Source organism: Zingiber officinale, chromosome 6A (assembly GCF_018446385.1).
Source record: "Zingiber officinale cultivar Zhangliang chromosome 6A, Zo_v1.1, whole genome shotgun sequence".
NCBI lineage: Eukaryota > Viridiplantae > Streptophyta > Magnoliopsida > Zingiberales > Zingiberaceae > Zingiber > Zingiber officinale.
Genome location: NC_055997.1, coordinates 5605636 through 5619854, shown reverse-complemented (window position 1 = coordinate 5619854; position 14219 = coordinate 5605636). Strand labels below are relative to the sequence as shown.

The window sequence follows — 14219 nt, the reverse complement described above, 5'->3', positions numbered from 1 at the left end:
ATATCAGGCCCGTATTGAAGCAAAAAGTTCTTGTAAACATAGACCACCACTGAGATAATGAGAGGCCTAAATAAAAAATGGTTAGTACAATTTAACTCCTTACAACCACAGAAACTAACAATACGTTAAATGGATGTAATCAAACAAGTTTAGGTCCATAAATGGCTTTTGGTCAATACATATTGATGGAACAAGGGTAATTAGATTTATGCAAACTCCCAATCACTATGAAGGGTTGAGCGAGGAGATAAGGTAGATATGGTATCAAACAAAACTTTTGATCAAGGCAGAAAGTGGGCCTGATATGATCGCATATCAGGCCTACGTCCTGATAACACCATATTAACCTAACATGCATGAGCAAGGTCTAGCTAAAATCTTGCATCATACTGGAGCACCTTGCAAATCGATTAAGTATTGAATTACATTATATTGCATGTGTTGTTGAATATTTATTCCCCACACATCCAATGAAACCATAAACACGATTTTTTTCATCACCCTTTATAACCAAACTATAATTTTTTTTTTACATCACTACCCTATTTACAGTAATAAATCTATACATGCATCGCTAAATCTTTAACTGTATTCTTCTACTAATTTCACTCTTGCTAGAAGTTTGTCCTTGAACGCTGACATTTTAACTGCTGTTGTCCTTTGGACTCCTCTTGAAACTCTTACGCCAATATCCCTAAACCCTAACTAGTCTTTTACAATCCCGTCAACCAGTACGAGAAGGAATGACTAGTGAAGGAGGTTCATATTTCTTTCGTGTTTATAAGACCAGACTAGAGGGATGGAGGGAGAGAGATGGTGAGAGGACGTGCATCCGAACCACAAAATAATTTTCAATTCAATTTGTGGCTTGGATGCTTGAAAAATGGTGATTGAAAAGAGGAGGTTGGCAGGTTGCCAGAGGGGTAATCTGGGAAATGAACTTTTTTATCTGCGCAATTTGGTATAAACAAAAGTACCCTACGCCTTTTGATAAATACAATATACAGCGTACGCCTTTTGGTAAATTGCCTAATTATCAAACCATGTAATTAAAATTTTAAAATATTCAAATCATGGATTCAAATATTAAAATTATCAAATCAAGTACCTCATGCTCATTTTACTCCTCTTCAGTGTTTCTAATTTACCAATCAATTGTTATAATATAGTAATCAATTAGTAAATCTATGATTAGGAATAATTTTGTGACCCTAAACTCTAAATTATAAAATTTAATTTGTATTAAAAAAATCATTATTCTCAATATAGTAGGTCAAATTGATATTTGAGGATATGAATATAATAGAACTAACCGAATACATAGGATATGATCTCCTGTTATTCCAAGCTCTCTAGATCCATTGGTCGATTTCGACCAAAACTGATTATGGATTTAAAGAGCTCGGAACGATATGAAACTAAGTTTTATATGTTCATCTAATTTTTCTGATTATATTCATACCTTCAAGCATCAATTAGATACTATATTGAGAGTTGTAATTTTTTAAATATGAATATTTCTAAAAATTCTAATTCATATTTAAAAAATTATTACTCTCAATATACCGACTAATAAACATAGAGAGATCGAAATAATAGAAAACTAGGTCTTATAAATTTGTCTAATTTTCCTAATTATATTTATACTCTCAAATATTATTTGCATATGTCATATTCAAAGCATCAATTTCTTGAAGAGCGCATCAGCTTCAATTAGGAGGATAAATGAACCAAGTTGCTCATGAGCTATTCGAAGCTCGATTCGATAAAAGTTTATTTGAACTCGTTTAATGAGGCTCGTTAAGATAAACAAATTAAGCTCAAGCTTCACAATATTTGACTCGTTAGCTCGTAAACATATTCGTTAAGCTCATGAATAAATTTTTAAATAAAAAAATAATAGTTTTGATATTGAATTTATAGATTTTACATTCTAGTTATGAAACATATAGACAAATATATTAAATTTATTTATTAGAATAAAATTATAAATTTTAATAAGAATATTATAATTTTCACTAAATATATAATTTTATTTTTAATGAATATTTAAATTTATAACTTATATTTATTAAGTTCATTTAGGTTTGATAAAAGTTCGAATAAGTTCGTGAGCCATGATTATATTCGTTAAATAAAGTTCGAACTTAGCTCAATTATAAATGAGTCAAACTCAAACATTCAGGAGTTCATCTCGACTCGATTACACTCCTAGCTTCAATAGGTTTCTCTTCTCCTTTGCAGCTTCACGTTGAGATAGTATCGTTACAAATGATCATTGGTCTAGGATTCGTTTCCGAGCAGCATACCACATAGAGCTTTCAAGACGACTGAAAACCAAAACGTAACCAAGCATGAATAAGAGCGTTACCGATTTTTGTTAATTGTCCCACCCTACTCCTGAATGTCAAGTGGCTAATGAATCTGAATGTCTCCCTGTAGCAACCCGTCTGTTGTCTTTATCTGCCTTCGAAGAATTGACCAGAACAAAATCTTAGCCTTGAAAGAAGCTAGAGAGTTCCATACCGAGGCTAAAGATCATCACGAGCACTAGACGATTGTATAGTAGCTCTGCTTTGATTAAAGTATTCCATCACTACACGGTTGTAAACCATGGCAGGATGATAAGTTTCTCCTAAGCTTTATCAGCCAACTGGGAAAAGTGTTAAAGCATGACAAAACTTAAATCTCCAAGGATACATCATTCATGTTCCTCCTCTGGCTACTAAACTTCGCCCTTTAGAATTCCTCTCATTTAAATGAAGACGTAAAGTATACACAACATTCAAAACCCTGACCCATCACAGAAAATGCATAGCACAAGCTTTCACAGCAGACAACACACACCATGCTCTCTGAACAACGCAGTAGTATCATTCTGTATCACTGTAATGAGTATGAATTCAGAGTTCATCCATCCTTTTCCACCTTGAAAACAGAAAAGAACTATGCACATCATTATTTTTGGGAGTAATACATTTTTGCTTCTCACTCTACAAAAAGTATTCCTGCACTCCTGCAAATGCAAAACAATCAGGGTGAAAAAAGACATCCACTCTGCATCTTGTCTATGGAGCCAGAAGCCCCCCTCTCCTTGCAGTGTTGGTACTACTGTCTTTTATTTCAGGAACACATTTGTTGAAGTGAGAACTATAAACCGATTAGCTGCTCGTGAGAATGCATGGTATTTTGAGTAACATCAAAAAAAAAAACTGGTTAATAGATGTTAGTGAGTCGTTTGGGATCGAAACTCTGAAACTTCTTGGACAAAAATCTGATCTACATCAAAGATACAATGTTGTCTCCTGATGAACAAATGCAAGGAATTAATCATACACTAACAAATCAGTGTAAGCATGATTTAACAGTTCAATTAAAATAAAATCAGTACCTATTTGTTTGATCAGAAGAACTGCTTGCTGCCTCACAAGGCGGGATATTAGATCATTTATCAAATGTTACTGCACATCTACAATACCATGAAAAAGATAACAGAGAGTGACTCAGCATCCAAAAAACTTGTCAGGTTATCTAGTATAAAAATAAAAATATGCATTCCTTTCGGCAGGCATGAAAGTGTACCTAAATTATTGAATGGGATCTTACACCTGCTTTAGTACTAGCATAGCCCGCCAAAACCCTGTGAATATGCTAAGAGTTCTTCCACCTCTACACGAGAACTACAATAACCCATGTTCTTGCATTGACTATAATTCGCCATTTCAACCTTTGCAGTGAAAGTGCTGAAAACAGGTCTGTGGTCAGAAAACCTGGACTCTCCTCGGACATAAGACAACTGACTAAGACCTCTTCCAAACCATAATATGCGATCGCACCTTCATAAAACATTTAAATGGGCTCAGAAGTAAGAGTTTGGAAGCTGAAAATATTCATGCCTAAACACTAATTAATTTTTACCATGCAGGTGTCCGCTGCTTCTCCTTTGGGTTCATTTCATCTCCTGCATATTGATCAGAGTTGTTTGAATATTTATAAGTTGGAGGAAAATAAATCCTTCCTTCTTTCCAATCCTCGAATACGCGACCGCATCGTTGCTCTATTCGGAGCTGTTTAAAGTGGCAAGTCAAGAATGATACCAAACCTTCATAATTTACAGACATCATAAAAGACCAATGCGGTGATTTGAAAATAGTTGGTAAATGACCTGATCCTTTTCCAATAATGCTCTCCAGTTTCGCATTTCAACTAGAGCCTTCACCGACCGATAAGAAAGACCAATGCGGTAATTCAAATCCCCGAGCCATATTATGCGACTGAGATAAGATAAGCAAGGGAAACAAGTTTATTCGAAGCCTTTTTCACGGCCTTCATATATGGAAGGAATTTGAGTAAACAATGGGAATGAACTTACTCATGATCGAGAATTGTTTCAAGTGGCTTTTCATTATTACCTCTCTTGACCGGGGGAAATCTAGTCTTCTTTAGAATCTCCATGACATCTGAGTTTCTGCGTAATTCATCTCCTTCTTTCTGCCCAGAAGTCAAGTGACTACAGATGAAGCAGAAGCTTGTTTTATGCAAAGACATGCTTATTGATATAGAACCCTGTAAGAGGGAACAACATCTTAAATTATCATAATTAAATAGCAGAATAGATAAACAAGTGGGCATTGATTTTTCTACAATTTGCTAAGGGAAAAAGTTTAAAATAATAACAAAAAAAAATACAGCAAGTATGTTATGGAATAGAAAAGGAAATATTTGTAGCATTGATGCTAGAAAATGAAAATCCAATGTCATTTTTCATTAAGTCAAAAACATATAACGATACATGCCATGATATGTACACTTCATATACAAATGAGATAAATGGTAACACTGTAACATCTTGATGTAGCGAGAGGCATGTCATTACCTTGTTTCCGAGATAACCCATCAATCCTCGGCCAACACATGAAACCTTCAAGTTTCTCACATCATCTCTAATATCACTGCGCACCCAAATTGTAAGAAATATTCCAACCATCTGCTTGCTTGCAACGAAACAATACCTGACACTGATATGGGTTAAATATCAGTGTCACTCATTCAATAAGTCGACTTAGGGATGGCCAATTGTTCAGACAGAAGATCTATGAGAAAGTTATGAAAGTGAGTACCTGGAATTTGCAGAAAACCTATCTCTTTCTTTGCTATTTGGAGGAGCACCACAACCATAAAATGGAGAGACAAAGAGTGCATTAGGTGATTCCTCATCAATGTTTTCTTCACCAGATGATTCTTCAGGGCCTTCACCCCTTGAACTGGGATCAAAATCACTTGGCCTGCTCCCAATACTAACTCTTTCACAAACACTGAATCGGCGATCCTGCATGAGGTGAGGAAACATGGTATCCCCTTCTATTCTTGAACTACAGCTGAGCGAATGGAAGGAACGTCGGTGAAGGAATGCAGAAGTCTTCCGCCTCGCTGATGACCTCTCAAAATCAGCATTTAATTCCAAGATAGGATCTGGAACAGGAGAGGGAGTATGGTAGCTATCTGAGCCGCATGTATCGGGACTGTTGAGAGTCTTTCTAATAAGCCATAGCCACTTCTTGGCTGGACCGTTGTCTTCTGTTCCAAGAACATTTCCAGCATTGAGTGGAACAATCTCTTGAAACCTGAAAACACAGAAGTAACAGGTTTTTGTGAAGTATATTTATATAATGGATCTTTGGTACTACAATTCCTTGATAAATGGCTAAAAGAACGATACAAAAAAACTAACCCTAAAACATATATATCTGCAGGAGAAGAAGCATGAATCCAATCCAAGAGATTCAAGTTCTTTGGTGGGGACCTCCCACCCACATTCCAAGTGGCCGCGAAAATCCTAAAGAACAAAAGATCATGGAAATCTAAGATTATTTAGCAGATTTGTTGAGGATCTTTGCGGAAACACAGAGTAGATTTACTTGTAGTCCTGAATATCTGTTATTTGAGGAGAATGTAGATCAAACCTTCCTTGCCGAACATGATCTATCTCTCGCAACAATCTATCTGAAGATACAAATGGATAACTATGTAGAAAGGAAGTTGAAAAGGGCCTAGTCAAAGACAAAGACAAGCTATGTAGTTGTGGTCCAAAATCTATTAACCCTATGAACAAGACTAATTTATTACCTGTTCTACTTTTCTTGAGTGTACATGCCTCCCTCTCCGAAATGTCAGCCTTCCATTGTCTACTGTCTATTATGACAAATCCACAAAGTAAGAATAATAATAACGAAAAAGGAAACACAATTACAGCTAAATTCAACACATCATCTTCAAGGGCTTATGCACTATCAACTAAATCAGCAGAGAACACACAACGAAAAAGATGAAGGATTTGGTCCTTGTAGGGAAAATACATCACTACAACTCAATCAACACTGAAGGAATTTCAACTTGTAAACATATAGGAAGCAGGAAACTAAAAATTATGATCTTTGAAGAAATACTGTACGGAACTCCAGGATTGGAGTTTGGCAAGGGTAAACTAAATCAAAAGAAACTGGAATTGAATAAGAAGAAGAGATCAGGCACACCTTTGCTAGCAATCTCATCAACATGGTTATCCTGACCTTTGCTCTTGATGTTGAACCATTTTTTAACAAAGGCCTTGGACCAAGACAGCTGCTCCCAAGAAAGTGAGGAAACAAAGCATGCCCAAATCAACCATCTTAGAGATGAAGAAAACAGAACTAAAGAAGAGAAATATATTATTTTTTTATCTTGCCAAAAAAAAAAAACCTTGCTTTTCTTTGGATCATCATCTCTCATCGTTGCAGCACTCCTTCATGCAGTGACTGTAAGTTAGCTCGCCAAACACTCCCAAGGACCTGCGGCAATCTGAACCTCGTGGGAAGAAAGAGGTCTATTGAAGAGGTCTAGGGAAGAAAGAGGGTTAAGAAATACCAACTCGCAAGGAGAAAGAAGAAAGAAGAAAGAAGACAAAGCTATGCATGGGCTAGAACAAGCAGATGTGATGTAATATTCCTAATGTGCTACATTACTCACGAGCTTCGCACATACAACAGATCGAAGACACAGTCGGATACCCAAATCAGAAGGAAAGAGAGAAGGACAAAGAAAAAAAGAAAGGGACTTTTGACCCTTCTTCACAAGGTATGGGATCTAAAACCGTGATCTTGAAGCAAAGCAACCCAGAATCTGAGGTTGAATCCGAAGCCAAGTTCCAGAAGCTCAAAATCCGACGATGCAGGGAGTGAAAACAATGCAGGCCGGCAGGCAAAAAGCTCAAAAATAGCAGCAGCAGCAGCAGCAGCGCACTACGGGAAGAGAAGGCAACGGCAGCGTGTGAGGGAGGACGCTCTCTTTCGCCTTCAAATCGTACGCCCAGCAAACAAAATAAAAAAAAAAAAAAAATTAAGCACTCGTCTCGGCGCACCCACCAGTTCATCCGACGATGTCACGAAATAGAGGGGTGAATTATACAGGTGCTGCTAACTCTGAGCAAATGATTTTTATCTATTTACCGACTCAAATGTCTAGCGTATAAAGTATTATCATCATAAGATCTGAAGTTTGAATCTCGGATAAATGTTATGTATTAATCACTATTCTAAAAGTTAATAGTCGTCCGTGATTTACCTTCTCCGTATTGGTCCTGGGACAAATTGATGGGGATGCTGAGAACGAATGTATTCATTTTTTGCCACCATAGAACCATAAGCCCAGTAAACAAATGTTGCAAAAGATGATGTATTAGTCCAGTCCTTCGTTAATTTGTCTTAGATCACAGATGACCCTATGCCCAATGGACTAATCCTAGCGAATAAAAATAATAATAAGTACAGTTAGTCTCATTGATTATAGGTGATCAATTCGATCCTGAAATTTTTTTTATTGATCATCAAGATAAATTTAAAAAATTAAAAATATTTGTATGACAACTTAAATATTCTATCACGATACCGTAACCTAACACTAACCCCAGCAAACACAGCATCCATCCATGGGAGGAGGGGACGGGTACAAATTGAGACTTGCCTTCGACCTTTTCTTGCAGTCCATGGACCCAATCGAAGGCTAACGCAAAACAGGGAAATGCATTAAACAATGCCAAAGAAAGATCGGCATACGGCCCTACTAGGTCAGCATGATGTACACCTCCTCCACAGGCCAGGAGCCTCACCGTGGCAAAAGTAAGCAGCAGCAGCAGCAGCAATTAAAAGAACAAAAAAGATAAAGACAATTCTTTGCTTTGGTTTCTGGCGCTCCAAGATGCATTCCTGCGAGGAATCCACATTGCTTCCACTTCTGCAATCACTCCTTCCCGTCAGTAGACTTCTTCTGCTGGTTGACGGTCTTATAGCTCCGTAACAGGAGAAGAAGGGTTTGTCTAGATCAAATTAGCATTCTGGCACCGTCTCAAGATCCATCCTGCAATTGAATTGCGGCAAGCTCAAAATCAGCCAGCAAACCGAACAATTAATTATCTCTGCCTACTAATTTTGAGGATGATCAATCCGATTCTATAAAAAAAATTTATCATCAACTAGGAAATATTCACAATGAACGATTCAATATCTACATGGAAACTCTGGATAGATCGCTGAGGTGAGGCGTGGAATGGAAGATCATTGGGCCATGCGAAAAAGTGATGGCCTCCCATCACCAACATGATTCCCAACGTAATCATGTCCCTGATCATGTTCAATGTTCTAAAAAATCAGCTGGTCGATTTTCAGTCGCTTCAATCCAAACTAGTCCATAGAAACCAAAGGCATATGCTTTGGTTTATTATCAGATTGATTCAGACATATGCTTGGATACCATGTTAGGATTAATTAATTAATTAATTAATTAATAAGCATTTATTATTAAAGGCCCAAAATGTTAATAGAAAGATCCCAGCCACAAACAATATCATATATAAATTATATAAATGAGAGGCGTTTTAATTTTTATGATTCTGTGAGAGTTTGGTCTCACATATTAGAACTAATTATTGGTTTGTTAGGAATGTCTTTTTGTTAACAAATATCCTGGAGAAGATTTTTCTTTTCTAGTTTTTTAATAGAGGCTAAATTTTAGCTTTAGACAGCTAAAAAATTGATGTCCGACGTCAAAGAAGGACGTCTGTCTTTATTTATGTCATAATTTTAATCAAAATTACTTTAGCATTAACTAAAATTATTAATGTTAATCAAAATTATAAAATTACTACAACAATAGTTAAAATTGCTCTAATATTTTGTCTGCCCTTTTTAGCAAAAAAAAAAAAAACGCTCTTTTAATATAAGGTGTGTCCTTTGATACAAATGACACTATATATTATCTTTTTTTACCTAATAAAATTTGGATTTCTATAACATAATTATTAGGACACTCCATGGAGTTAAAAGGGGTGATTAGCTCCAATTACTTCATCTGATTGATATGTTGTAGTCAGTAAAGTTGAAGCAATACTAATGTCTGGATTTACTTGGTATCTACCTTCTTGAGATGATTATGCGTGGATTTATTTCATTCTCTTTGGCCTTTAGTTTATATCCCAAATCTCGCTTGGCATTGAATGATATCTACCCTTCCATCTTGTTCATTTGACCCTTTAAATTCATTTTCCATTCTCTTAATGGTCTTTTTCAATCTATCAAGTATTGATCTCAAACACTTGATTTTTATTATTAAATCCTTACATTTAGATTTTTTTTTTTTTCTTTTTTCCTTGAACGTTTCTCTTTTTAAGCATATATCTAAAAACCTTAGATTTCTTAGTTGGATCATTTTCTACCTTCCTATCCTTAGATAAATAGGTAGTTCTAGCATATAATTTTCCTTAAGTTTTTCATGCTTCCTATTTTTATGATAAATAATATTTAAATAAATATCATTAACTAATGGTACCTTAACTTTGTTCTTTGAAGCTCCCCCTTGAATTGAGCTTCCTTCTTTCTTTTTGGTCGGATTTCTTCCCTTTAGACATTGGTTCTGATAATGTCCTCTTTAATTGCAAGAAAATCGCATAATGTACTCCCTGCCTTTTCGTATCACGAGGTCAGCCTCTTTTGGTTTCCCATTCGTCTTGAGAGTCATTTGAGTTTTCTCCTTGGCCAATTTTGAACACTTACTCGTTAGTATCCATTCTCCATACACTTAAAGCATATAATGTAATTTTTATATTTACAATTTGAAATTGATATATGATCCTGTCCGAAATCTGAGTCAGACGGACTGTCGGGTGAGGTGGATGGAAAGTTGACTAAATTGCGACGTCCCGGAGGAGGGTATACCGAGATGGCTTCTATGTTGACGAAGTCATCAGAAGTCCTCTGGTCAACGCTACCTGCAGCCAACGACCGGGTTATTCCGGTCCCTGGTACCCCGATGTTCGAGGCAGATCCAACGAATATGTAAGTAGCAAACTAAGACGTATAATAATGAAGTGCAAATAAAACATGAATGGAGAATGTACCCTGGCCCAAGGGGCGCCCTCGGGTGGATCGGTGAGCTGGTCGGGATGCTGCTCGAGTTGTTGTGACCCGAAAGAGCAGGTGACTCTGAGCTAGATGAAGAGCTGAATCTAACGGCACCTAGCTAAGCACAACTTGGATCTGGCTGAAAGACGACACGTAAATTGGGATATGACATCGGCACACAGACCGGGATATGACACCGGCACGCAAGCCGTAATAAAATATCAACACACAAGTCAGGAAATAATAGCGACGCAAATGCCAGAACATCACATCGGCATAAAGCTAGAACACAATAGGTCAAATCAGAACACAGTGGCATCGATAATTCGAAGGCTCGAAGGCATATGACAGTGCGGATGGCCAGAGGTGGCCTACGATAAGGCGGCAAGAGAGGTGATGATGTGGTGTCCTGGAGGAGATCGCCAATGGGCGGATGTGGACGCCGGAAAAGACGGAGATGGAGGTAGCGCTTGTTTGTCGGTGCCCACTGGAAGCGGCTGTGAATGCCTACGTACCAAGGGAGAAGGAGACAACACGCGTGGCAGTGGCCTCACCCGCAGTGAGGACTGCAAGCGGCTCGTGGTAGTGGCCTGACCTGCAGTGAGGACTGCGAGCAGCTCATGGTAGTGGCTTGACCCGCAGTGAGGACTGCGAGCAACTCGTGGCAGTGGCCAAAATGCTGTTGCGGTGGGAGACGAGGCAACGAGGGAGAAAGAGGAGCGGGGCTTGGCGTGAAAGTGAGGGCAGTGAAGTGCGATAGCAATGCCCACTGCGCTGGAGTGAGTCATGGTTGGCCAGTGGCTGGCCGGCGAAAGCAACAGTCGTGGAGGCAATGACATCTCGCGGGAGAGAGAAGAGGAGAGGCGGCGTCAGTGTCGTTGGCATGAGTGAATCTAAAGGGGGAAGAGAGGAGAGGCTCTGTCCATCTCTCCTCTACGTCCGACGGTGGCGACATGTCCCGCGGGAGAGAGGGAGAAGCAGCGTGGGCAAGATCCCGACAGCATGAAGAGGAGGCGGCCGCACAGCGGCGTTGTTGACCCCAATGGCGTCGGTGTAGAGAAGGGAGGGGTGCCGGTGCGCATGGATGCAGTGGCGGCGTCGGGAAGAAGAAAAGGAGGGGAACGGCGACCGGCAAGGAGAGGAGAATGAGGAGGAAGTAGGCCCCCTCCTCTGTATCAACGGAGAAAACACCAAGAAGGGTTGTGCGTCCTTGGCAGCGGAGAAGAAAACTAGCGCAAACCCCCTTCTCTCACTATGAACAGTGCCCTAACAAGGGATGCTACAGTAAAATGACCAAAATGCTCATCCCCCTTCTCTTAATTCCTCCTCTGCCCTTAAGGCATATCCACATCAAAATACATTCACAAGTTACACTTGTAGAGGTGGCACTTTTTCTTTCTTATTGACTTCGAATGATGATGTTTTTTCTTATTCCGACGTCAATGGTCTATGTTCCCTCTTAATCCTTGAGGTGGATGCTTCTTGAATTTCTTCTTCGAATATTGAACATTTTTCAATTTCCAAATCCTCTTCCTCTTGATCCAATGATTCTCTCTCTTTGGATTTGTTTTGATTTGGCAAAGTGGAGGGATCTTCATGGAACTTAGCAAATTTTCTTCATAATTCATTTGCATCCTTGTATACTCTAATTTTGCATAAAATAGAGCTCAGCAATAAATTAACTAAAATTTTGGTTACCTTGTCATTTGCCTTGTATCTCTTGATTTGCTCCTCAATCCATTTTCTCTTTGAGACTCTTGGAGCTTCAAAGCCCTCTATTAGAACAAACCATTATTCTATTTCAATTATGATGTAGGTTTTGATCCTTGATTTTCAAATATAGAAGCTTTCCAATCTGAATGGTGGAGGTGCTCGAGTGTCATATCTGAATCCGTCTCATAAATTCATTTGAAGTTGAGCTCCTTGATGATGAGTCTTTAACCGTTAAAATTAGGGCTTCACTTCAACTCCTTCTTTCTCTAGCTCATTTCTTTTTCGGCTATTAGTCCATGAAGAGCGATCTTACTCTGATGCCACGTGTTAGGATACTTTGGGAGTTAGAGGGGAGTGATTAGTGTATGTTCGTGTTAGGCCGGCTAGAGGGGACGAATAGCTTGAAAATAAAGTTAGCCAAATCTCTTACTTTTGCTTAGAAAGGATAATCAAATTAATTAAGTAATTAACATAACAAAAATAAAGGTAAGAGACATAGCAGTTACTTGGTTACAACTTAGATGGTTGTTAATCCAAGACAATGAAAAAGCTTAGTAAAAATCTCTTTCGATGAATGCGGAGAAGCCTTTTACAGACGTTGAACGCTCAGAAATAGTTAGGGATTGAATACAATAATTGTTGCTTTATTCCTAACACTGGGGGGCTTTTATAGCCTCCTGGGATGAAATAGTCATTGGTATGCATCGCTTCAAGGCACCTCCAAAGAGGTCCAAGGTGCCTCTAAGAGGATAGAGTTTATCCTCATCGTGATAGAGTTTTATCCTCTTCAAATGGTAGCTTAACGGCTACTGGAGGTGCCTCCAACTAGATTGGGGGCTCCTTTCATCACCTTGAGGGTGCCTTCCATTAAAAGGCATGAGGGCACCTTCCATCATCTTGAGGGTGTCTTCCACCAGCCAGCTCGAACAATTAACCTTCAAAATTGGTTAACTCTTATTCACTCTTCTTTAGGTGATGCTCTGGCCGTCCGAAGTTGAGCTCACCTAAACCCAACTCCAACCTTCTCCTCGAGCAGGCTTCTTCCCTGACTTCTCATCCCTTGAATGTCGTACACATCCTTCTCATCCACCGGTGTACTCTTCCGCAGTATCTCGTCCCTCGGATGCACCAAGCCCGTCGACTTGCTTCCCATATCATCCTTCTCACCGCTACATCTTCTGCTCAACTTCTTGTGTACTTAAGTTCATGCATACTTAGACATAAGATATCAATACAGTAGGATTTAACTTAACCCGATTGACCACATCAAAACTAATTCGAGGTACTTACAATTAACTCCAATTGCTTTGTCTTGTTGATTTGTTACAACGGAAAAACTTGAAGCAATGCTAATGCCCAGATTTACTTGGTATCTACCTCCTTAAGATGACTAATCCAAGGATCCACATAGTGTACACACTCCACTATAAAAATCACTCCTTCTCATAAACAACCCGGAGGTGGAGAAGCCCTGTACAAGCCAAGAAAAATACAATAAGAGTAATGAAATGAATACACAAATACAATGACAAGCTTGCTTGCTTTCTTCTTGTTTGGAAATGCCTCTTGTAGACTCGGAAGTGTAGCAACACTTTGCCCTGAATCATCCAAGAACTGGCGGTGAAGAGTAGAGAAGAAGAAGTGATTTAAATCCTTGCGAAAATTACTTTTATCCGCGATCTAGGGTTTCCAATCAATTGGCATTACTCCCAATCGATTACCACGTTGGATTCATCCATTCAAATCTCGCAACAGCTCTTTTCTACTTCTCCCAATCGATTACGCAGCTTCAATTGATCACCTGATCGATTCAGAAGCTCACTATTCACTCACGAACACTCTTAATCGATTACGCAGCTTCAATCGATCACCTGATTGATTCAAAAGCTCACTATTCACTCACAAACTCTCCCAATTGACTATCCAATCGATCGAGGAAGATCTTGATTGATTATCCAGTCAATCAAGACACTTTTTGTATTGTGCTTCGTAAACCAAACGATTACCTGATTGACCCCCTAAATCAATTACCTAATCAATTGGTAAGTATTAATATGTGTAGATCTCTAAACAAGC

At 38.6% G+C, this 14219-nt stretch overlaps 1 protein-coding gene across 3 annotated transcripts; it reads right to left on the bottom strand.

Moving 5' to 3' along the window:
* Window positions 1-2849: 2849 nt before the first annotated feature.
* On the bottom strand, window positions 2850-7358 carry LOC121995660 (type IV inositol polyphosphate 5-phosphatase 7-like). Of its 3 annotated transcripts, none has more exons than XM_042549400.1 (13): window positions 6739-7358; window positions 6534-6621; window positions 6127-6192; window positions 5919-6003; window positions 5732-5836; window positions 5121-5624; window positions 4877-5018; window positions 4373-4491; window positions 4166-4274; window positions 3919-4067; window positions 3583-3836; window positions 3392-3469; window positions 2850-3305 (listed from the first exon to the last, which is right to left on the bottom strand). In XM_042549400.1, exons 1-11 carry the CDS (start codon window positions 6766-6768, stop codon window positions 3620-3622), a joined length of 1614 nt encoding a protein of 537 aa, XP_042405334.1. In that variant the 5' UTR covers window positions 6769-7358; the 3' UTR covers window positions 2850-3305; window positions 3392-3469; window positions 3583-3619. The 3 variants fall into 3 exon arrangements, with proteins under 3 accessions (XP_042405334.1, XP_042405333.1, XP_042405335.1); XM_042549399.1 differs by having other exon boundaries at window positions 4373-4566; window positions 6739-7354; XM_042549401.1 differs by lacking the exons at window positions 2850-3305; window positions 3392-3469; window positions 3583-3836 and having other exon boundaries at window positions 4042-4067; window positions 4413-4566.
* Between the last annotated feature and the right edge of the window lie 6861 nt (window positions 7359-14219).